Source organism: Sphaeramia orbicularis, chromosome 14 (assembly GCF_902148855.1).
Source record: "Sphaeramia orbicularis chromosome 14, fSphaOr1.1, whole genome shotgun sequence".
In the NCBI taxonomy this organism is placed as follows: Eukaryota; Metazoa; Chordata; class Actinopteri; order Kurtiformes; family Apogonidae; genus Sphaeramia; species Sphaeramia orbicularis.
The window spans coordinates 52,574,192-52,598,139 of record NC_043970.1 but is presented as its reverse complement, the minus strand read 5'-3'; the positions used below and the strand labels follow the sequence as shown (position 1 = coordinate 52,598,139).

General features: G+C 37.6%; 1 protein-coding gene across 1 annotated transcript in view; it reads left to right on the top strand.

Annotated features, from left to right (window-relative positions):
* Positions 1-2,248: 2,248 nt before the first annotated feature.
* Positions 2,249-23,948, top strand: part of dgat2 (diacylglycerol O-acyltransferase 2) — a 30,030-nt gene continuing 8,330 nt past the window's right edge. The window contains exons 1-5 of the mRNA XM_030155092.1: positions 2,249-2,517; positions 10,578-10,706; positions 10,893-11,000; positions 11,481-11,551; positions 20,277-20,481. Coding sequence (XP_030010952.1) covers positions 2,478-2,517; positions 10,578-10,706; positions 10,893-11,000; positions 11,481-11,551; positions 20,277-20,481 — 553 coding nt within the window. The 5' untranslated portion in view covers positions 2,249-2,477. The remainder of the gene's footprint in view (positions 2,518-10,577; positions 10,707-10,892; positions 11,001-11,480; positions 11,552-20,276; positions 20,482-23,948) is intronic.

The window sequence follows — 23,948 nt, the reverse complement described above, 5'->3', positions numbered from 1 at the left end:
GAACCGACGGCAGTAAACTGAACAGATGCTGTCAGTGTGCTGGCAGCGTTTGGGCAGAATTGCATGATTATACCCAGGGTTTGATAAGACGTTTCTCAACAGCCTCGTGTCAAGGACTGACCGGTTTGGACCAACAGTGGATTTTACTCCTGGCTCTGGACCCACGAGATGCAATCTGTCCAAATATAGAATAAAGGTCAAAAAGATATGGTAAAAAAAAAAAAAAAGATATGGTAAAACTGGACAAACAGTGTGAGACTGAAGAGTAAACAAAACAATGGTGAAAAATGATGTACAGTATATATTTATTTATTGATTGATTGACTGATTTTTTTTATTTTTATTTATTTATTTATTTTTTTGACGGGTGGAGTTGCAGCTAAAGCCACTGGTGAGACTTCAGAATCAGAAAAAGAGTCTTATCTGGGCCATGAACCTGCACCAGTGGAACTACTGAAGGGGTTCTGGACTGGTCACACCTGCACCAGTTCAGTCCAGTGTTCCCAGTGGAAACTCTTCCTCTCTTCCTCCTCCTCTCTCTTCTCTCCTCTTTCAGCTGTTTTCTGTCCTAAACTCTTCTTCTGCTTCTGTTGTGTCTTTGCTTCTTCCAGACCTCTTCTGTCTGCATTTCCAGTCCTGTTCCAGTCCTGCTCCATGGGTCTGGTACCACAGTGTGTTCCACACTCCTGTTCTGCAGACACAGGGGGTGGAAGGAGTTCACAAACGCTGGGACACCTGCAGGAATTGAACCACCAACTGTCCAGACTCGATCCACCTCCATTACTGCAGAACTGCTTTCAGTTGTTAAAACATTTCTTGTTCGCCTTTTTGTAGAATTCTGAAATGTACATTATTTTCAGTTTGGTTTAACCTTACCTACCTTTAGTTTTTTTTTTTTTTCTCTGGCAGTTCACCGTTTACCTTTGGACCATTTACAGCTGTTCACTGGAACTGATGGAACTGACAGACAAAACTGGAAACACTGGGGTGTTCTAAAACTTTTGACCGGTAGTACATATATATATATATATATATATATATATATATATATATATATATATATATATATATATATATATATATATATATATATATATATACACACATACAGGGTGGGGAAGCAAAATTTACAGTATTTTGAGGCAGGGGTTGAAAGACAGTGTATGACCAATTAGTTTATTGAAAGTCATGAGAATTTATTTGCCACAAGAAAATGTCCATAATAGAAAATGTTTTTATTCTATGTGTCCTCCTTCTTTCTCAATAACTGCCTTCACACGCTTCCTGAAACTTGCACAAGTGTTCCTCAAATATTGGGGTGACAACTTCTCCCATTCTTCTTTAATAGTATCTTCCAGACTTTCTGGTAATAGTTTTGCTCATAGTCATTCTCTTCTTTCCATTATAAACAGTCTTTATGGACACTCCAACTATTTTGGAAATCTCCTTTGGTGTGACGAGTGCATTCAGCAAATCACACACTCTTTGACGTTTGCTTTCCTGATTACTCATATGGGCAAAAGTTTCTGAAAAGGTATGGATAATAGTGTTAGGTATGATTATGACATCAGTATATGTTTGGGTTCAAAACAACTGACGTAGTGTCTGCTGAGAAAAAACAACTAAATGTTCATTGTACATTTTGCTTCCCCACCCTACATATATATATATATATATATATATATATATATATATATATATATATAATTACCTTAATTGGAAACATAATGATGCAACGGCTTTTTCAGATACATTTTTACATTTTTTAAACACTATAATGTCCTTTTCAGTGGACTTTTTGTTTTTTTTAGTAAAGCTGTGAAACTCTTGCATTGCTGGCTCTCAGGAGGATATTAAAGTTAAATATGTTTGTTTCCACAGTTCTGAACACTCAATCAGACACCTTTAGCTCAGGAACACATTTTGCTTCCTTTTTCCCTCCACTCAGCTGCAGTCAGAGTCGGGGGTACTTTAATAAAAGTACATATTTGAGGGGGTACTCCCTCCACTGTAAAAGGTTTGACTTGATAAAATTAAATCTAGATAAACTCATGTGGGAGCTGTTCGTACAGTAGTTGTGGTTTTTCTGGTTAAATAAAACAGTTGAACAGTAGTTGAACTCACCATCAGAATAAACTCTCCTCACATCTGATCCCACTGGGGACGCGCGCCACCGCCCACGTGACCGCTCCATTAAGTACGGGCTCCGTGGGTCCGGGTCTCACTGCGGCTCCTGGATCCTCACCTGCAGACCCCCCCACCCTCCTCCTCCACCCACACGCGTCACCGCCCCGTCCTGTTGGTGCTGTGCGCGGGTCCGTGGCTCCGCCCCTCTCCGGTTAAAGGCCCAGGCGGCGCGTGCTCCCGGTGCAGTGGACCCGGTCATGTGTGTGGAGCAGCTGCAGGAGCCAGACCTGTAGGAGCCAGACCCGCAGAGCCCAGACCCGCAGAGCCCAGACCCGCAGGACCAGTCCGCCATGAAGACCATCCTGGCTGCGTACTCCGGTGTGCTGAAAGGTGAGGCTGCACCGGGATTACCGCAGACACGCACCGTGGACTGACACGGAGGTTCAGCCGGATCAGGAGGCTGAGCCTGGGGGGTGGAGGTCCTGGAGGTCTGACTGGGACATTTAAGCACACATGGTGCCCAGAGGAGGAAAACACCAGCTGCCAGCTCTGAGGCTGAGTTTAGTTTATGAGAAATAAAAGAAGACGGATTTTTACTGTTTTCTCTGCAAAACAAACAGAATTTAGACAAAATTCTACTGAAATATTGTCATTCTTAACCCTTTCATGCATACTGCTCACTGCAGTGCACAGTTCTTCTGCAGCTGTTCTCTAGTCCATTCATGGCTTTGGTTTTAGTTCCAACAGTGGACACTTCTGGACCATCTCAGACCAGTACTGTCACTGTGCAGTTCTAGATAAACCTGGTCTGCAGGGACAGGTGGGAGCGTAATTCTGATTGACTGAAACCTTTATTTCAAACATATAGACAGTGAAATCAAACAAAAAGCAACCAACAAAATATAAGTACGGGTTCATAAAAAGCTGATAAGTAAACAAAAGGGAGAAAAAAAATTAAAAATAAAAAAATAAGTAAGAGTAATAATGATAATAATATAAACAAAATAAATGAAATGAAATTATACATGCTCAAAAAGGAGTAGGATGAAGTAAAAACGTACATCCTCCTACCCCCAGTCTCCCTCTAATTGTTATCAGTCTGTAATTTAAAAGTTTGCTTAATTAAAAAGGTTGTTCTTTTTGCATTTTATCTCCATGAAGTGAGTAATAACTAGCATTAAAGTACGTTAAAATGTTAGAAAACATCAGATTAGCTGCATGAAAAATGTTTTTATTTCATAGTTTTCACTCAGTTTATCACTTTCTGATGTTTGGTTTAAAAACATGTTTCTTTGCTTCTGAAGTTAAACACATGGTGTCCGACTGAGTGGACGTTTTTGGAACTCCATGAAAAATAGGTCCTTCAAAAAAATTTCAATCCTGTTTTTTTTTTTTTTTTTTCATGTCTAAAGAGGAATAAAAACACTCTGGAAAAAAAATCTTGACTAAGGTTCTCAAAATTCATGCATGAAAGGGTTAAAGACATGGAAGTATTTTTGTGCTAAATTCCAAATGAATGTGTCTTTCCAGTGGGATTTCAGGTTCAATGACTTTTATTTAATGCATCTATGGATTAAAATACCAACAGTTTAGGGTCAACTTTACAACTTTTACACCAATGTTTAGACTTTTTCATTTAAACGTATTCAGTCCACTGGTAGATTTTCAATTTTAATACAAGACAATTGGATTATTTTCAACAATATTTGATTCTAAGATTCTTTTTGCATCATATTCTTCACAAAAATAACAAACGACCCATCCTTAAACACTCTGAACTATTATTGTGGCGACTTCCAGCTGACTTTTCCTCCACATTTAACCTTTCCGTAGTGATTTATCCTTATTTATTAAAATATTATCCACTGCATCTTGTATTTTTCATCAAAAATAAGGTCTTTTCCTATATTTAATTTACTAATCATGTAGATATGCATAAAAACTCAAAGTAAATTCAAAGGTTATTTTATCAAAACTGAAGAAAAATAGACCATTTCAGCAAAATGAAGTCTGTCCATCCACTGTTATTGATCCATGGCTTTTACTGGTGAATCATTTACTTTTTCTTCAGTTTTGTTCATTTCAGTGATTCCATTGGCTGCTGTGGTTCATTTAGTTGGCTGTTTCATTGATTTTCCTTCATTTTTGTTCAATTTGTTACATAGTTTGTTTATTTATTTATTTATTTTTAACATTTTCTTGCCCGTTTCATTATTTATTCTTCAATTTTGTTCGGTTTGTGACTTATTTGGTTGATTTATCGTTCATTTATGTTCATTTTAGTGATTACTTTGGCTGTTTTGGTTCATAATGTTGCGTATTTTTTGTTTTTTATAAAATTTTTGATCGTTTTTATCCACTGTCACTGATCCAACTCCATGGGTTTTACTGGTGAATCAATGCTGTAGAAGATGACGGTGTTTCCATGGTAACTACAGAGCCTCTGAACGTCCAAATGGGTCATATCTGATGACCATGAAAAGATGAAGAACTGTATTTTACACCAAATATTTCCATGTATTGATAGGATGAGTGGCTCAGCAGGTGTTAGACAGTTCAGATCAGTAGACGCTTTAGGTCTGAAGGTGGATGTTTGGGTCTTTGAGGGTTTTAATGCACATTTTGTGTCTTAACTGGAAGTGACCATATTTGTACAGCGGCTTTGCACACTTCTAAAGCCTGTATTATCTGGGTTTAATTTCACTGAGCGCCATAATTGATCCTATCTGTGAGGTTAAGTTATTTAAAGAGTCGACTCAAACGAAAAGAAGTGATAAAGACGAACAGTGACTGGAGTGGCCCAGAGGTGCAACAGCAAAAGAATGATCCACTATAAGAAATAAAAAAAAAAAACAGCCCAAAGAATGATCCACTATAAGAAATAAAAAAAAAAAAAAACAGCCCAAAGAATGATCCACTATAAGAAGAAAAAAAAAAAACAGCCCAAAGAATGATCCACTATAAGAAAAAAAAAAAAAACAGCCCAAAGAATGATCCACTATAAGAAAAAAAAAAAACAGCCCAAAGAATGATCCACTATAAGAAAAAAAAAAAACAGCCCAAAGAATGATCCACTATAAGAAAAAAAAAAAAACAGCCCAAAGAATGATCCACTATAAGAAGAAAAAAAAAAACAGCCCAAAGAATGATCCACTATAAGAAAAAAAAAAAAACAGCCCAAAGAATGATCCACTATAAGAAAAAAAAAAAACAGCCCAAAGAATGATCCACTATAAGAAAAAAAAAAAAAAAACAGCCCAAAGAATGATCCACTATAAGAAAAAAAAAAAAAAACAGCCCAAAGAATGATCCACTATAAGAAATTTAAAAAAAAAACAGCCCAAAGAATGATCCACTATAAGAAAAAAAAAAAAACAGCCCAAAGAATGATCCACTATAAGAAAAAAAAAAAAAAAAACAGCCCAAAGAATGATCCACTATAAGAAGAAAAAAAAAAAAAACAGCCCAAAGAATGATCCACTATAAGAAAAAAAAAAAAAACAGCCCAAAGAATGATCCACTATAAGAAATTTAAAAAAAAAAACAGCCCAAAGAATGATCCACTATAAGAAAAAAAAAAAAAAACAGCCCAAAGAATGATCCACTATAAGAAATTTAAAAAAAAAACAGCCCAAAGAATGATCCACTATAAGAAGAAAAAAAAAAAACAGCCCAAAGAATGATCCACTATAAGAAAAAAAATAAATAAACAGCCCAAAGAATGATCCACTATAAGAAATTAAAAAAAAAACAGCCCAAAGAATGATCCACTATAAGAAGAAAAAAAAAAAAAAACAGCCCAAAGAATGATCCACTATAAGAAGAAAAAAAAAAAACAGCCCAAAGAATGATCCACTATAAGAAGAAAAAAAAAAAACAGCCCAAAGAATGATCCACTATAAGAAAAAAAAAAAAACAGCCCAAAGAATGATCCACTATAAGAAGAAAAAAAAAAAAAACAGCCCAAAGAATGATCCACTGTAAGAACAAAAAAAACAGCCCAAAGAATAATCCACTATAAGAAATAAAAAAAAACAGCCCAAAGAATGATCCACTATAAGAAGAAAAAAAAAAAACAGCCCAAAGAATGATCCACTATAAGAAAAAAAAAAAACAGCCCAAAGAATGATCCACTATAAGAAATAAAAAAAAACAGCCCAAAGAATGATCCACTATAAGAAATAAAAAAAAAAACAGCCCAAAGAATGATCCACTATAAGAAAAAAAAAACAGCCCAAAGAAAGATCCACTATAAGAAGAAAAAAAAAAACCAAAACAGCCCAAAGAATGATCCACTATAAGAAGAAGAAAAAAAAAAAACAGCCCAAAGAATGATCCACTATAAGAAAAAAAGAGAACAGCCCCCCCCCCCAAAAAAAATGCACTATAAGAAAAAAAAAACAGCCCAAAGAATGATCCACTATAAGAAAAAAAGAAAAGCCCAAAGAATGATCCACTATAAGAAGAAAAAAAAAGCTCAAAGAATGATCCACTATAAGAAAGAAGAGAACAGCCCAAAAAAAGCACTGTAAGAAAAAAAAAACAGCCCAAAAAAGAAAAAAACAAGACAACAGCGCCCCCCCCCCCAAAAAAAAAAAAAAAAAAATCCACTTTAAGAAAAAATGACAACAGCCCAAAGAATGATCAACTATTAGACTAGAAGCACTCGGAGAGCGCAGACCTCCGCCAAGGCTGATCAGTGCCCCCCCCCCCCCCCCCCCCCCCCCCCCCGATCACCACCAAAATTTTATCATTTCTTCCTTATCCCATTTCTAACAAACCCTGAAATTTCATCCAAATCTGTCCATAACTTTTTGAGTTATGTTGCACACTAACGGACAGACAAACAAACAAACAAACAAACCCTGGCAAAAACATAACCTCCTTGGCGGAGGTGAAAAAAAAAAAAAAAAAAAGACAACAGCCCAAAAAAAAAGAAAAATCTACTGTAAGAAAAAAACGACAACAGCCCAAAAAAGTATCCACTATAAGAAAAAAAGAGAATTTTTTGGGCAGTTCTCTGTTGTTTTCTTACAGTGGATAATTTTTTTAGGCTGTTTTCTTTTTTCTTGTAGTGGGTAATTTTTTGAGCTGTTTTTTTTTTTTCTCTTATAGCGGATAATTATTTGGGCTCTTTTTTTCCTCTAGTGGGTAATTTTTTGGGCAATTTTTTTTTTCTTATAGTGGATATTTTTTTGGGTTGTTTTCTTTTTTCTTATAGTGGGTATTTTTTTTGGCTGTTTTTTCTTTTTTCTTATAGTGGACATTTTTTGGGCTGTTTTTTCTTTTTTCTTACAGTGGATATTTTTTTGGGTTGTTTTCTTTTTTCTTATAGTGGGTATTTTTTTGGGCTGTTTTTTTTTTCTTTTTTCTTACAGTGGATATTTTTTTGGGCTGTTTTCTCTTTTCTTATAGTGGATATTTTTTTGGGCTGTTTTTTTTTCTTACAGTGGTTTTTTTTTTTTTTTTCTTATAGTGGACATTTTTTTGGGGCTGTTTTTTTCTTATAGTGGATTTTTTTTTTCTTATAGTGGACATTTTTTTGGGCTGTTTTTTTTCTTATAGTGGATTTTTTTTTTCTTATAGTGGATTTTTTTTTTCTTTTCTTATAGTGTACATTTTTTTGGGCTGTTTTTTTTTTCTTATAGTGGATTTTTTTTTCTTTTCTTATAGTGGACATTTTTGGGGCTGTTTTTTCTTTTTTCATATAGTGTACATTTTTTTGGGCTGTTTTTTTTTCTTATAGTGGATTTTTTTCTTTTCTTATAGTGGACATTTTTGGGGGCTGTTGCCCCTCTGGGCCTGTGTCATCAGTCGTGTGTTTCGGTCCTCCGTCAGTGCCACATCTGTACTGCAGACCCAAACCTACAGTGCAGTGGCAGACGGCTGTTGTGTGATCACAGACTGTTGGTGGTTGTGTTTGTGGTTCCAGCCTGTGCAGGTTTTTTGGTTCCAGCCTGTGCAGGTTTTTTGGTTCCAGCCTGTGCAGGTTTTTTGGTTCCAGCCTGTGCAGGTTTTTTGGTTCCAGCCTGTGCAGGTTTTTTGGTTCCAGCCTGTGCAGGTTTATTGGTTCCAGCCTGTGCAGGTTTTTGGTTCCAGCCTGTGCAGGTTTTTTGGTTCCAGCCTGTGCAGGTTTATTGGTTCCAGCCTGTGCAGGTTTATTGGTTCCAGCCTGTGCAGGTTTTTTGGTTCCAGCCTGTGCAGGTTTTTTGGTTCCAGCCTGTGCAGGTTTATTGGTTCCAGCCTGTGCAGGTTTTTTGGTTCCAGCCTGTGCAGGTTTATTGGTTCCAGCCTGTGCAGGTTTTTTGGTTCCAGCCTGTGCAGGTTTTTTGGTTCCAGCCTGTGCAGGTTTTTTGGTTCCAGCCTGTGCAGGTTTATTGGTTCCAGCCTGTGCAGGTTTATTGGTTCCAGCCTGTGCAGGTTTATTGGTTCCAGCCTGTGCAGGTTTATTGGTTCCAGCCTGTGCAGGTTTATTGGTTCCAGCCTGTGCAGGTTTTTTGGTTCCAGCCTGTGCAGGTTTTTTGGTTCCAGCCTGTGCAGGTTTTTTGGTTCCAGCCTGTGCAGGTTTATTGGTTCCAGCCTGTGCAGGTTTTTTGGTTCCAGCCTGTGCAGGTTTTTTGGTTCCAGCCTGTGCAGGTTTTTTGGTTCCAGCCTGTGCAGGTTTATTGGTTCCAGCCTGTGCAGGTTTTTTGGTTCCAGCCTGTGCAGGTTTATTGGTTCCAGCCTGTGCAGGTTTATTGGTTCCAGCCTGTGCAGGTTTTTTTGGTTCCAGCCTGTGCAGGTTTATTGGTTCCAGCCTGTGCAGGTTTATTGGTTCCAGCCTGTGCAGGTTTATTGGTTCCAGCCTGTGCAGGTTTATTGGTTCCAGCCTGTGCAGGTTTATCAGTCTGATCACCAGTGTAAACAGCTGGACGGGGGTCAGTCACAGCTCATGTTTGGTCCTGAAGCGCTGCTCGACCCTGCGGACGTCCACTTGTGTGTGGTCCTCTGACAGTCCGGACCTGACCCTGTGCAGGATGGACCGGTTCTGTCGTCAGTCTTCAGGAGTCGTAGCATCATAGTTCGCAGGTATTAACCCCGAGAGGCCCGGCGCTGGGTTATTTTCAGTGAGAGGATTAGGACGGACAGTGTTTTCCCTGAACTCAGATCTACTTAGAGGCTCCCAGGACTATGAGCTCTGCATGTGTCTGCAAATAAGCGCTTTGGTTTGGCTTTCATGGGCTGGAGCTGCAAAGTGGAGGTGAGTTTCAGAGGCAAATGTGAGGGCAAATATTTACCGCTTTCAGATGCTTTTATGTGAGGATATGAAGGATTTTCTGGTATGTTTTTCTCTCTTTTTTTACTCTTAGATGCATGAGTGTTCGGAGCCTCCACTCGTCCATAAATGAAACAAATCCATGTGTTTTTATGGCACTTTTTCTCATGTTTAGAAATAAGCATGTGTTATATTTTAGTCCACGAAAGAATGATTTTATGTTTGAAATATTGTTTTTTTTTTATTTTAAAATGTTTTTAACAATTTCAAAATGTTTTTAACCCTTTCATGTATGAATTATGAGAAACTTAATCAAGAGTTTTTTTTTTTTTTTTTTTCCCTGAGTGTTTCTATTCCTCTTTAGGCATGAAAAAAATTGAAAAAAGTTTTATGAGGCTAATTTTCATGGAGTTCCAAAAATGTCCACTTAGCTGGACACCATGCGTTTAACTCTTTCATGCATACTGGTCACTACTAAGGATGTAATGATTACCAGTATAACGATAATCCGCAGTAAAATTGCAGATGGTTAGTATTACCGTTTAAATTCTAATTATCATGATAACCGTGTTTGATTACCGCACGTTACGGGAAAAACGCCTCTGTGAAGATCTGCTTTTATGTCAAATATTTGAGTGTAGTTTTAATTGATTACAATTTTAATTTGATATACATGATATTTGGAGCCAATATTCACTTTTAAAGTCTTTGAAAAGGTTCGTTAAGCATCTGTGTGTCATTTATGTAATAAATTATATGCATTTTTTCAAATCGGATTTTATATTTTTTGTGTTTTTTGGCCTTTTATGTTGATATAGTAGGTTAAAGTGAAAAAAATAATAGACAGATGAGATAGATGAAGTTGTGCTGAAAAAACAGATCCCAAACATGGGTGCTGTTTTTCCTCCTCTGTTTCCCTCAGAAAAGCAAAGAACAAACACCTTTGGCAATAGAAATGATTGTAAATGAACAAAACAGACGGTCCGCCATGCTGGTTTGTTTGCATCTAACTCCCACAATTCCTTGCGCTCAGACAGTTTGGTGTGACTTGCCTGGGACGTTACAAAGTCGTGAGTCAAAAAACGGCCTTGAACGCAGCATTAGTCTCCATAAGTTTTGGTCGTTCTCTCTGTTTCCTCATTAAATCTGGTCTTTTCTCTTCTTTTTTTTTTTTTTGTGTGTGTTCTGTTTCCAGGTACCGGCTCCAGCATCCTCTCTGCCCTGCAGGACCTGCCGGCTGCCCTTTGGCCAGGCAGATCCAAGATGGAGAAACATCTGCAGGTCATCTCCGTCCTGCAGTGGGTCTTCAGCTTCTTAGCCCTGGGTGGGTGGTGTTTATGGGGGGGGGGGCTCAGTAGTCTCCTAAGGACGTCATGATGCTGAGCTGCTTCCACATGATTGGAGCTGCTGGTCTGCCCTGAGTCCATGATATAAGTTTAACCTTAAATACTTCCTTAGTTAAGGTGGTTTGATTCTAATATCTGATGTTTTTTATGTTTTGGTCCTGCAGGGGCGGCCTGCACGGTGCTGCTGATCTACATGTTCTGCACTGACTGTTGGCTGATCGCTGCCATGTACACCGCCTGGCTCATCATTGACTGGAACACACCAAAAAGAGGTTCATTTACGTCCCACTTTATTCATTTACACATTTGAAGTGGATTATGATGCTTTTATTTCAGCTTTCACTGATCTGAACCTGCCAGACGGTGGATGTTTAATGCACATTAGCGTCTCCTTAAGAATATATGTTTAGATTAAGCATAAAAAATAAAATATAAGATACTTTGTGGAGGACTGATTTGTAGTTTGTTGGTTTGTTTTGCATCTAGACGTGTTTGAAGCGAAAATAATAAAAAGGTGGTCGGTGACAGATGGATTAAGTGTATGATATTAAGACTATTTTTGTATGTTTTATGTCTTTATTTGATTGTGGAACACCAGAAAAGACAGGAAATGTGACCAACTGGAACATTTCAAGTAATTAAAAGTAACATTCGTACACAAGGTCACAAAGAATCCCTCTTATCAGTTCTATTATGTATTAGATTCCTGTATTTCTTGTGTTGTGATGCTGAATCTGTGACCTTCTCCTCAGGTGGCCGGCGTTCGTCCTGGGTCAGAAGTTGGACGGTCTGGACCTACTTCAGGGACTACTTCCCCATCAGAGTAAGGACACATGTTTTTTATTATTAACCTTTATTTAACCAGGAAAAAACACTTGTGTCCTGCTAATACAGCAGCAGCAGCAGAAGAGACTTCATCCAAACATCAACACTAAACATGTGCATAAAACACAGTAAAAGTCAGCTCTAAACCCTGACATTAAACACTATATCAACACCATCAACACCATCATCGTGCTATGGCATGACCAAGGTGCCGCAGCACCTCGGGGCCAACACTAGGTGCCGTGGCACCACGGTACCAGGGCTCGGTGTCAGGTGCCATGGCACCGCGGTGCCACCGGTGCCGTGACACCACCGGCACCTCGAGCCGAGGCACCGCCGCGGTGCCACGGCACCTGGCCATGGTACAGCGGTGCAACGGCACCTAGCGGCACCACCGAGGTGCGCCGTGGCACCAAGCTGTGGTACCGGTAAAATCGTTGTATAAGCCGCGTCGGAGTATAAGCCGCAGTGTTCTAAAGTGTGGGAAAAAAGTAGCGGCTTATAGTCCGGAATTTACGGTATATATAGGCTAACATCTTCATTTCAGATGTCAAAAAGTATTTGCGGCTCCCAGTGTTGTCTTTTCCGTGGAAACCGGGTCGAAATGGCTCTTTGAGTGTTAAAGGTTGCCGACCCCTGTTTTAGTGCAATATCTGTGTAATGTAAAGTTATTATTTCATATTCCATGTTGTTGATGTCATCATATGTACATTTGTAACTGACCTGTTTTAGATTTTATTAAACTGTAGTTTTTGTTTTACTACCTCAACCTTCAATAAGTGGGTCAAAATGACCTGCACTCATTTACAATAGAATTCCATCTGAACCTTTGATTCATTAAACAGTAAAACCAAAGGACTCACTCAAACACCAAATGGATGTGGACATGGTTCTATTGCTATAATATGTTTGCTTTTCAAATGTGCAAAATATATACAAAAAAATTGTTAAAAATGTTTAAAAAAGGAGAAAAATAGAAAAATATTTCAAACATGAAACCATTCTTTTTCGGACCAAAATATAATACAAATAATTAATAGTAAGTGACAAAATGACAAAAATACCATAAAAACCCATTGATTTCCCCGCGGGTCATTTTGACCCATTTATGAACAAGTGGAGGGTCCAGACACTCATCCATCTAAGGCAGGGATGTCAAACTGATTTCTTCCAGGAGCTACATTCAGTCCAATTTGATCTCAAGTGGGCCGGACCAGTACAGTAATAGCATAATAACCTACAAATAATGACAGCCTTTTCTCTTTGTTTTGGTGCGATTAAAAAAAATCATTAACTTATGAAAATATTTCCATTTACAAACTATTGTCTCACAAAAACATGTGAATAACCTGAAAAAACTGAAATTCTGTACAAAAATAAGTGCAATTTGAACAATATTGTCCCTCAACTTATCATCTGTTCATGTGCTTAAACAATGTTCCACAAACATTAGGTAACAGGAGGAATATTGTTAAAAAATTTGGAGTTTGGAACTTGCTCATTTTCCTCAGTCATTGTTCTTTTTTGTGGTTCTTTTAGGTTCAACTGGACTAGATTTGCTCTTCTGAAGCCAAACTAGTCCAGTTGAATCTAGAGGAACCACCAAAAATACTGGAGTTGTCATTATGTAAAGGTTCTTATTCTGTTATGTGACTTTAGATCATACTGGTCTGAATGTGGCTCCTGAACTATAATCAGTTTGACACCTTAGACTGTGAATATCTTCAGTGTAATTTTTGCACATGGTAAATTCATCCTGCGGGCCGGATTGGACCCTTTTGCCGGCCGGTTTTGGCCCCCGGGCCGCATGTTTGACCCCCCCGATCTAAGCTTTAATGAAACCAGATCCTTGAGTTTTATCTCCTTCTGTGGGGGGAGCAGAACATGTAAAAGCTTCCATGAACTGTCTTCTGTTTGTCACTATCAGAAGCTTATCTGTATTATAAAAGCCAGTAACCTATGTGTATATGTGTGTGTGTGTGCATATGTGTGTGTGTGTGTCAAGGTTATTATCGTTAACGAAAACTAACGAAATGACAAAAACTAGAACTGAGAAAACATTTTCGTTAACTGAAATAAATAAAAACTATAATTAAAAGAAAAAAACAATAACTAACTGAAACTGTATTGTGTTTACAAAACTAAAACATTTAAAAATTACGGCTAAATTCCCTCAGTTTTCGTCTTTGTCAATGTCGGATTGATACGAAAGCGATTTATTTCGCTCGAGCAATTTTCGCTAGCGGCCCCATACGACACTTTTTGGCCCGTCACTTGTGTTCACTTGTGGTTTCCAGTCGTCTTCTGGTCCCCACTCTACCTGGAAACATGGAGACTAAAGCAGCAGAGTCCTGTCTGGGATTTATTTGAATACGACGACAGAGAAGAAGAGAAAAGATATTTAAAAAAACTAAAATTAATACTAAAACTAAGCAATTAGAAACAAATGAAAACTTATAAGAACTAGCAAACCTGCTCTAAAAACGAATTAAAACTAACTGAATTATTTTTCTTTTTCTTTTATTTATTTATTTCGAACATGCAACAAAACAAAATAAAACAAAGTAAAACAAAATACAACATTTAAATGGACAGAATCTATTTTCAAGTACATACAAGTCTGAATTTTGCATGGTCGACAAGAAGTAGGAAGAAGTATAAACTTATTTCACCCTACCCCTCAGTGCTTTTACACCTTAAAACAAGAGTCACACAAGAAAAGCACTCAGAGAGCACAGACCTCTGCCAAGACAGATCTGCCCCCCCCCCGATCACCACCAAAATGTAATCATTTCTTCCTTGTGCCAGTATCAACATTTCCTGAAAATTTCATAAATATCCGTCCATAACTTTTTGAGTTATCTTGCTAACAAACAAACAAACACACACAGCACAGTGATCACAGTACCCCCTGGTGGAGGTAACAATACTGTTTTCCTAATTTTAGCATCAAACCACAACAAATACATAATGCAGTAACTGAATTATACACACCAACATGTTCACGGCAGTACAGTCATACAAACAGACTCAACAATTCAACCATTTTCTTCAATAATTACAGCAGATTAATCAGTACAACATCATAAATCTGCTGTAATTATTGAAGAAAATGGTTGAATTGTTGAGTCTGTTTGTATGACTGCGCTGCCATGAGCATTTTGGTGTGTATAATTAATTATAATTAGAGGAAAAAAAAGTCAAAACTAAATAAAAATGAACTATAATGACAAATCCAAAACTATTATAACCTTGTGTGTATGTTTGTTTGTGTGTGTGTGTGTGTGTGTGTATGTGTGTGTGTGTCTGGGGATTCACACTAAATCCGTACACAGCTGACTGCCGCAGTTTGTTACATTTACGTATTTTTGGTCAATGAACAGACGAGCAAAAACAGCAAGTTGATAGGACCAATATTTTGGGAGATATTAGTAATTTTGGAATACAATATCCTTATAATCCTGTTGCTATGGCCAGAACACTTTGGCGGTGACTGCTGGACAAATGCGGTACTGCAAGCACGAATCCACAACATCATAAAAACGACCACATCTAGAACCCGTGGATCCACACGGGTCAACGCACTAGTTTAGCCTTAAAAAAACAACCAGGAGCAGCTGATCAGAGGCCAGTGGGAAAGCAGAGCCAATCAGAGGAGGCGTACAGTGAAGACAGTCAGCGGTGTGTGATTAGCCTCGTTCATCGATTCCTCGATAAGTTATCAGGGCCATCGGTATCAGCTGTTGGCTCCATGCTGTTCCTGGTCCCGTGTTGATTATAACGGAGACTTGGCTGCGACGTTTAGACTTTGTCCGAGCTGATATGAGTGCAGCGGCTTTTGGAGGTTGTTTTGTATGGTGCGTTTGCAGCTGCATCTTTACAGGACGACACCCACTGGAGCTTATCAGCGCTGGTGCAACCACACTTAGACTACACTGTCTCTGCAGGAGTCAAGGTTGGACCTGTGAGGGTTTTAATGTATTTTATTGGGTTTTCTCACATATAAAACAGAATAGAAAAACAAACTGGGACTGGTCCAAAAAAAAAAAAAAAAAAGGAAAAAAGGGGTCAGTTCCAAATGTATGTGAGGTACAATATACATTATGTAGTGTATAATATAATATAATATAATATAATATGATATAATATAATACAATGGGAGCTTGGCAAAAAGAAAAAAAGACTATTTTTATACAAATGCTCTTGTTGTTATAGCAGATATGTTCACATTAATATCTTAAGCTACAACCCAACTGAGGGGGCTTCAGAAGAGACACCTGTTTTTATTTGGTGTTTGTACACATTCAGGTTCATAGGAATTATTATTATTATTATTATTATTATTATTATTATTATTATTATCCCAAATCTAATGCCGTACAATATTTTTCCTAGCACAGAATGCCATAATGTTCTGCAGATTTTTTTTTTGTTTTTCTCTGATAAACATCAGGTACACGGAAACATGTCTGTATCCAAAAATGTACAAAAATATATAACTCAGTTTGTAAATATTTAACCCTTTAACACCAAACGTATCATATTTGATACATGAGTTTTGAAGCCCTCTACCTGGATGAAAATTTCAGGATTGAGCATTGGCGCTAACTCCGGCATATTTACATGTTTATACTGAAATGGAATGTAGAAATGTGTTCATTAATGTGCACTGTCCAGCCTAAATAAATAAAGAAACATAAATAAAGATACATAATCCACCAGGGGGGAGGAATTCGTTCACCAGAGGCCTTTGCAGTGACACTACAAAACTGTCATTAATGAGGAAGGACGAAGAACTTTGACAGTTCTGAAAAGGAATTACCAATTTATTAGACATTTTTTTGTTTGTTTAAAAATAATAATATTTGAGCATTGAGACCTGATGTATCAAATATGATACAAAATTGAAACTCATACATGGAAACTGATATTTGTAAAAAAAAAAAAAAAAAAAAAATTGGGTTGTTCGGAAGGACCAATAAAGGCTCCAGTTTCAAAGAAGTAGAATTTTTCTGTCAGTAATTTAGTGGTTCAGGCTTTACAGGGTTAACTCTGAGGACTGAAAAGCACCTCAAAGTTTCCCAATGTTTCTAATTTAACTAGTTTTCTTCTATTTCTTTTATGCTGTTTTTCTTCTGTTTTAGTTTTTATGGTTCTGTTTTTGCCGGCGTTGGTTTGTTTGTCTGTTTGTCTGTTTGTCTGTGTGCAAGATAACTGAAAAAGTTATGGACGGATTTGGATGAAAATTACAGGAAATGTTGATACTGACGCAAGGAAGAAATGATTAAATTTTGGTGGTGATCAGAGGTGGGGGGGCACTGATCTGCCTTGGCGGAGGTCTGTGGTCTCAGAGTGCTTCTAGTTAATTTATTTTTTCTCCTTTTTCTAATATTTAATGCTTACGATTGGGATATTTATTACCCTTTCATCCCTGTCATGTTAACCTTAGCTTCTTTATTGCTTATGTTGTACGAACGACGCCTGGAACCATTTATGTACTTGATTCTTATGTTCAATTAAAAAAATAAAACCTCAGGTATGTGGACACTAGGAAGGCCCCAAAGCAGAGAACCAGGACCAGTTCAAGCTCCATTTGGAGACATTTTTGTATTTCACATACTACATCCTTCCAGTATTTTTTATATTTGAACACAGAGCAGAGACATGAGTAAGATGTGGACGTGTTTCCTTCATCAGACCCACAGTGACTCACTCTGCAGTCACATGGTTTTCACTGAATCAACACTTTTTTTTATCAGGATGTGACATGAAACCAAATGCAACATGAGAATGAATACAAGGCCCTGGTGTAAAAAGGAACATGTGCACTTTGCTCTGGGTTTGATGACTTTATCTGCTGCATTAAAGAGGAAGGGCTGAAGTCTGCACACGGACTTTGGTCGTCCTATTGATCTGTGGAACTGTTGGCCTCAGTCAGGTCATTGTTTTGTCACCCAGGTCCTCAGTGCCACCTGGAGTTTATGAACAGAAAGAAAAAAAACAGAGTAAAATATGAATAATAATAATAATCAGAAATGATCCAAGTAATGGAATCATTTGCAGTTAAGACAAGTGAAGAAATGCACAAATAACAGTGTAAAAGAAGATTAAGAGGTTTTAAAGATAAGAAAATAAAATACTATGCATTTGTTTCATACATGTTTATATAAAGTTAAACATTTTTAAGGGGGGGGGGGGGGGTCTACAGTTAAATGTACGATCATTTATCATTTACACATGTGCATTACAACGCACAGATCACAGTGGATCTGCAAACACACCAAACATTTAATAACAGACAGAATATTAATAAAATGACACATGAGGAAAACTGTCACATGATCCATGTGTTAGAACGAGTTTACAGCCCTGGGGAAAACAGTCCAGGTCCAGGTCTAGATTCAGGTCTAGGTCTAGGTTCAGGTCAAGGTCCAAATCTAGGTCTAGGTCTAGATCTAGGTGTCGGTCCAGGTTCAGGTCCAGGTGTAGTCCTCCGTCTCCATGGGGATCCCGTTTGTTCCTTTGCTTTTTTAACAGTTGTGTTTAGTCCAGGTTTCAGTCCAGGTCCAGTTGTAGGTCCAGGTCCAGGTGTAGTCCTCTGTCTCCATGGCGACCGTGTTTGTTCCTTATGTAACAGCTGTGTTTAGTCCAGGTCTAGATCTAGGTTTAGGTCCAGGTCCAGGTGTAGTCCTCTGTCTCCATGGTGACCGTGTTTGTTCCTTATATAACAGCTGTGTTTAGTCCAGGTCTAGGTCCAGGTGCAGTTTTAGGTCCAGGTCAGTTTTAGGTCCAGGTCAGTTTTAGGTCTAGGCCCAGTTGTAGGTCCAGGTCCAGGTGTAGTCCTCGGTCTCCATGGCGACCGTGTTTGTTCCTTATGTAACAGCTGTGTTTAGTCCAGGTTTAGGTCCAGGTCTAGGTCCAGGTCAGTTGTAGGTCCAGGTCCAGTTCCAGTTCTAGGTCCAGGTCCAGTTTTAGGTCCAGGCCCAGTTGTAGGTCCAGGTCCAGTTTTAGGCCCAGTTGTAGGTCCAGGTCCAGTTGTAGGTCCAGGTCCAGTTCCAGTTCTAGGTCCAGGTCCAGTTTTAGGTCCAGGTCCAGTTTTAGGTCCAGGTCCAGTTGTAGGTCCAGGTCCAGTTGTAGGTCCAGGTCCAGTTGTAGGTCCAGGTCCAGGTGTAGTCCTCGGTCTCCATGGCGACCGTGTTTGTTCCTTATGTAACAGCTGTGTTTGTCCAGTGCTGGAGGATCTGTGCGCACACACTGAACCTCATTCACTTCCTCATAAACGCTGCTTTTCTGAACGCAGCCTCATTTCACCTCTTCATCCACAAACTGCAGACGTTTGTTACGAGTTGTTCAGGACATGATGAACACAGTCATGATTTTATGACAGGTTTTATGTTGGGGTGATAAAATTGCCCTATTTCTACAAAAACACACCTCTGACATGTTTAAGACTAAAAAAAGAATCACCTACCAAAGAATATTCAGAAAACATTTATGAATATGAAAGGAGATGATTTTATTTTATGGTTTTGAAAATATGAGAGTGTGAACAACGATGAGGTTTAGTGTTTGTGGTGAAAATATGGATGTGGAAATAAAACAATGACCAAATATATTTAAGTTTAAAAAGATGATTTTGATGATTTAGTTTTGATGATGGGTTTAATTTAAAATGATGTATTTATTATTGTTCTTTTTCCTCTTTTCTTTTCTGTTCTTCTGGTGGGACGGTCATCGTTTTGGTCATTTTTAACTCATGTCAGGAGGTTGAACTGTTGAAATACATGATTTAAGGAAAAGGGGTTGGATTAAATAAGTGTTTACTTCATTCCACTCCTTTTCAGATGTGTAAATGTGTAAATAACTAATAATAGTTGTATGAACCCTCTGATGCCCCGCCCACTGAGCTCCTCTAATCTGTGCAGCACTGTAGTAATGTCAGCATGTTTTTCATACAGTTTGTTTTTAACGTTTAAATTTTTTGTTTGTAATTCATCAACTTCAGCCACAAAAAAATACCAAATACTCAACTATTTTTCATCCTTAAAATGCCATGTTTTAAATGTAAACAAACCATATTTTTGATGCAAAAACACACCAAACCTTGATTTTTTTTTTTTTTTTTGCATCCTGGCATATGTCAATCATTAACACCAACATTGGTTAATATGCATTATTTTTATTTATTTATTTATTTTTTTGTCTAGGTCAAATGTTAAATGCTAAAATGTGTCTGTGTGCATTTTGTACTCACTTGGTCGAAGGGTGTTAGTGTAGGAATTTAACATGGAATTTAACAATGTGCTGATTTTAGTGGCGGGGTCAGAATTTTTAAAATCATGCAAAAATGAACAACTTTTAAATCCTGACCCATCCTTGTGTTATGATTTGTGTCGTATCTCCAGATTCTTGCCAATACACAGCCCTATATGTGAGCACACAATACAGTTTCAGTTAGTTATCATTTTTTTCTTTTAATTGTAGTTTTTATTTATTTCAGTTAATGAACATTTTTTCAATCCTAGTTTTCGTCATTTCGTTAGTTTTCGTTAACGGTAATAACCTTGGTCTGAACGTAGCCTTAGTGGAGTCTTTTGAAGTGAAGTGTGCAGTGACATGTCCGGTTCTCCTACAGAACTCCATCAGACCAGGCCGGTGGACGTCCCTCCTGTGGAACTCAGTCCAGCACTAACACTGCTCTTCTTTGTTTCATTGTCCCTCAGCTCATTAAAACCCACAACCTACTGCCCAGCCGGAACTACATCTTCGGCTACCACCCCCACGGCATCTTCTGTTTCGGTGCCTTCTGTAACTTTGGGACCGAGGCCACGGGATTCTCCAAGAAATTCCCCGGCATCAAACCGTCTCTGGCCACGTTGGCCGGGAACTTCCGCCTCCCCGTCCTGCGAGACTACCTGATGTCTGGAGGTGAGCAGACGCAGACGGGTGGCACATCCAGTTCTGGAGACACCTGATAAGGCTGATGAGAGCTGTATGTGCAGGAGGCCAGACCTTTGTCCTGCTGCTGTTTGAGCTGCTTCTGCTGATTTCACTGATTTCTGGAGCTGAAGCCGTTCTGTTCTGAGATGGTGTTTGCTCATCTGTACCTTTAGATAGTGCCTATATATGGACACTTGTGGGTTACTCGGGGTTATTGTACATGTACATACGCACAGACACTGGATAAACAGAGTCCAAAGTGTGTTGGATTCGACAGGTTTCTGCAGAATTTCAGTTGCAGTTAATTCATTTTATATGTTTGCAGGCGTTTCCTTCCTATTTTTGATTTTTACACTTAAGTCAAATAAAAAGGGCAAAAAAGTCCACTGATAGTTCTTCACCATGTTTCATAAAATTCATGATTAGGACTAAATTACCCCTCAAATTTTATTACTTATGTTGAACCAGTGTTGAACACAAAAATATGCAGGATTACTTCAGAACATGATGCATAACTCATCATTTTGCCCCTTTATTCTTGATAATGTTTGCATTTAGTGTGTGCATTTGCAGTAGTATTGGAAAATGAACCGTTTTATAGTTCATTTTGTATGTTTGCAAGTGTTTCCTTCCTAATTTAACACTTTTTTTTTTTTTTTTTACACCGAAGTTAAATTAAAAGGGTAAAAAAGTCGAGTGATAGTTCTTCACCGTGTTTCATATAATTCATGATTAGGACTAAATTACACTTTGAATCTTATTACTCTTGTTGAACTAGTGTTGAACACAAAAATATGCAGGATTACTTCAGAACATGATTCTTAACTCATCATTTTTCCCTTTTTTTCTTGATGTTTGCATTTGCAATAGTTTGGGAAAATTAACCGTTTAATAGTTCATTTTATGTTTGCAGGTGTTTCCTTCCTATTTTAACATTTATTTTTTACACCAAAGTAAAATAAAAGGTAAAAAGTCCACTGATAGTTCTTCACCGTGTTTCATATAATTCATGATTAGGACTAAATTACACTTTGAATCTTATTACTCTTGTTGAACTAGTGTTGAACACAAAAATATGCAGGGTTACTTCAGAACATGATGCATAACTCATCATTTTTCCCCTTTACTCTTGATAATGTGTGCATTCATTGTGTGCATTTGCAGTAGTATCAGAAAATGGATCATTTTCTATGTTTGCAGGCGTTTCCTTCCTATTTTAACACTTGATTTTTACACTTAAGTCAAATAAAAAGGGTAAAAAGTCCACTGATAGTTCTTCGCCATGTTTCATAAAATTCATGATTAGGACTAAATTACACCTCAAATTTTATTACTTTTGTTGAACTAGTGTTGAACACAAAAATATGCAGGATTACTTCAGAACATGATTCTTAACTCCTCATTTTTTCCTTTTTCTTGGTAATGTTTGCATTTAGCGTGTGTCACTCATGCGTTTATGTAATTCACTCTAAGCTCTTTAAGACATTATGTAATTACATAAACAATGCAAATGGGGGATACCACTTTATTACTGGGATATTAAGGTTAACTGAGCTAAAGACATGGTTTTTTTTCCCTTATTGTGTAAATATTTCTACTGTGTGAGAGCTAAAAGTGGAGGAATATTCTGGGGTGAATGCACCGTGCATGTCTACCTTTGTTTGTATTCATGCCATAACGTATTAATTGTATTCTGTACAGAGTTAAAGGTTCGACGTCCCTGCCTCGTTCGGGGTCGTATGGGTTCGGTTTGACAGCCAGTAGTGTTTACATGTGCAGTAATATAGTTTTATAGTTGAATAACCTAAAAATCCAGGACCACATGAGCTGTACCAGCAGCACATAAACCTCATTAGACCCTGTACTTTCTTGGTCGTATTTTGAGCTGCTGTGAATGAGCCACTTACGTGACCACCGGTGCGACTTGAACGTAACTCGGATCACCAGGGAAGTAATATTTGCAGCTGGTGTTTGACTGCTGAACACACGGCTGGTAAACTCATTTTAATCCAGGTTCCACATACAGTCTAATATGATCTAAAGTGGACCAGACCAGTAAAATAATATCAAATAATCAGATAATTATCTATAAATAATGTCAAGTCCAAAATTTTCTCTGTGTTTTGAAGTGAAAAAAGTAAAATTCCATGATGAAAATGTTTACACTTGAACATAACACGAACAAATATGATCAACTTGAAAATTCTGTAGAAAATTTGGTGCAGTTTTAACAATATTCTGCCTCAGTTTATCATTTACACATGTACAGTAGAACTTACAGATCACAGTGGATCTACAAATACACAAAACATTTAATAATAGGCAGAATATTGTTAAAAGTTAACTTACTTTTCTTAAGACATTTCAGGTTGTTCATATTTGTTCAGGTTATTCATGTTTTTGTGGAAGAATAGTTTGTAAATGTAAACAAAATTCATGTAATTTTACTATTTTACCCTAAAACAAAACCCACTTGAGTCCCAGTTGTTCTGCATGTAGCCTAGCCCCTGATGTAAAAGGATTTTAACACCACTGATTGTTACCCTGCGCCTTGAAAGGGAGGCAAGAGGTATTGTTTTTGGTTCGGTTTGTTTCTTTGTTTGTTTGTTAACACTTTAGCAGCAAAACTATTGGTTGAATTCATACTAAATTGGGTTTATAGATTGCCACCGACCCAGAATAGATGTGATTACATTTTGGGAAAAGCAGGTTAAAGTTCAGATTTTTTATGAATTTCTAAAATCTTCTTTTTTTTTTCTCATTTACTTACACTGGGAAAAATTTCAAAATGCTGTTAAAACGTCAATTTTAACTCAGTTTACTTAAAACGTTTCAGAGATACAGAGATTAATTTTAGACACCACTCTGCAAAATATCTAAGTGATCACTTGTTTTTGATATTTTTTGTTAAATTTTAAATCATTTTCTTTTTTCCCATTTACTTTTAATGGACGAAATTTCAAATGACTCTAAACATGTTAATTTTGTTTCAATTTGCTTCCATTTGGCGTATATATAATAGTTATATTTAACATATTTTGAATATGGATGAAAGAGTGGATCAGTGCCAATATATGATACAATATGTGTGAGGGGGCGGGGTTTGCTGTGCCTGGCGCCACTTAGATTATTCAGATTTTTGTTCTGTTTGGAATTGTAACATTTTCATCATGTAATTTTACTTTTTTTCACACTGAAACAAAGACAAACATTTGGAGTTGTTGTCATTTCTATATGATTATGCTATTATTTTACTTGTCTGATCCACTTGAGGTTGAATGGGTCTGAATGTGGTTCCTGAACTGAAATGATCTGAACATCTTTAACTGTTAATATCTTCAGTGTCATTTTTGCATTTCACAGATTCATCCCACGGGTCAGACTGGACCCTTCAGTGCCCAGTTTTGGCCCATGGGCTGTATATTTGACACCACCATGTACATACAGTACAGGGG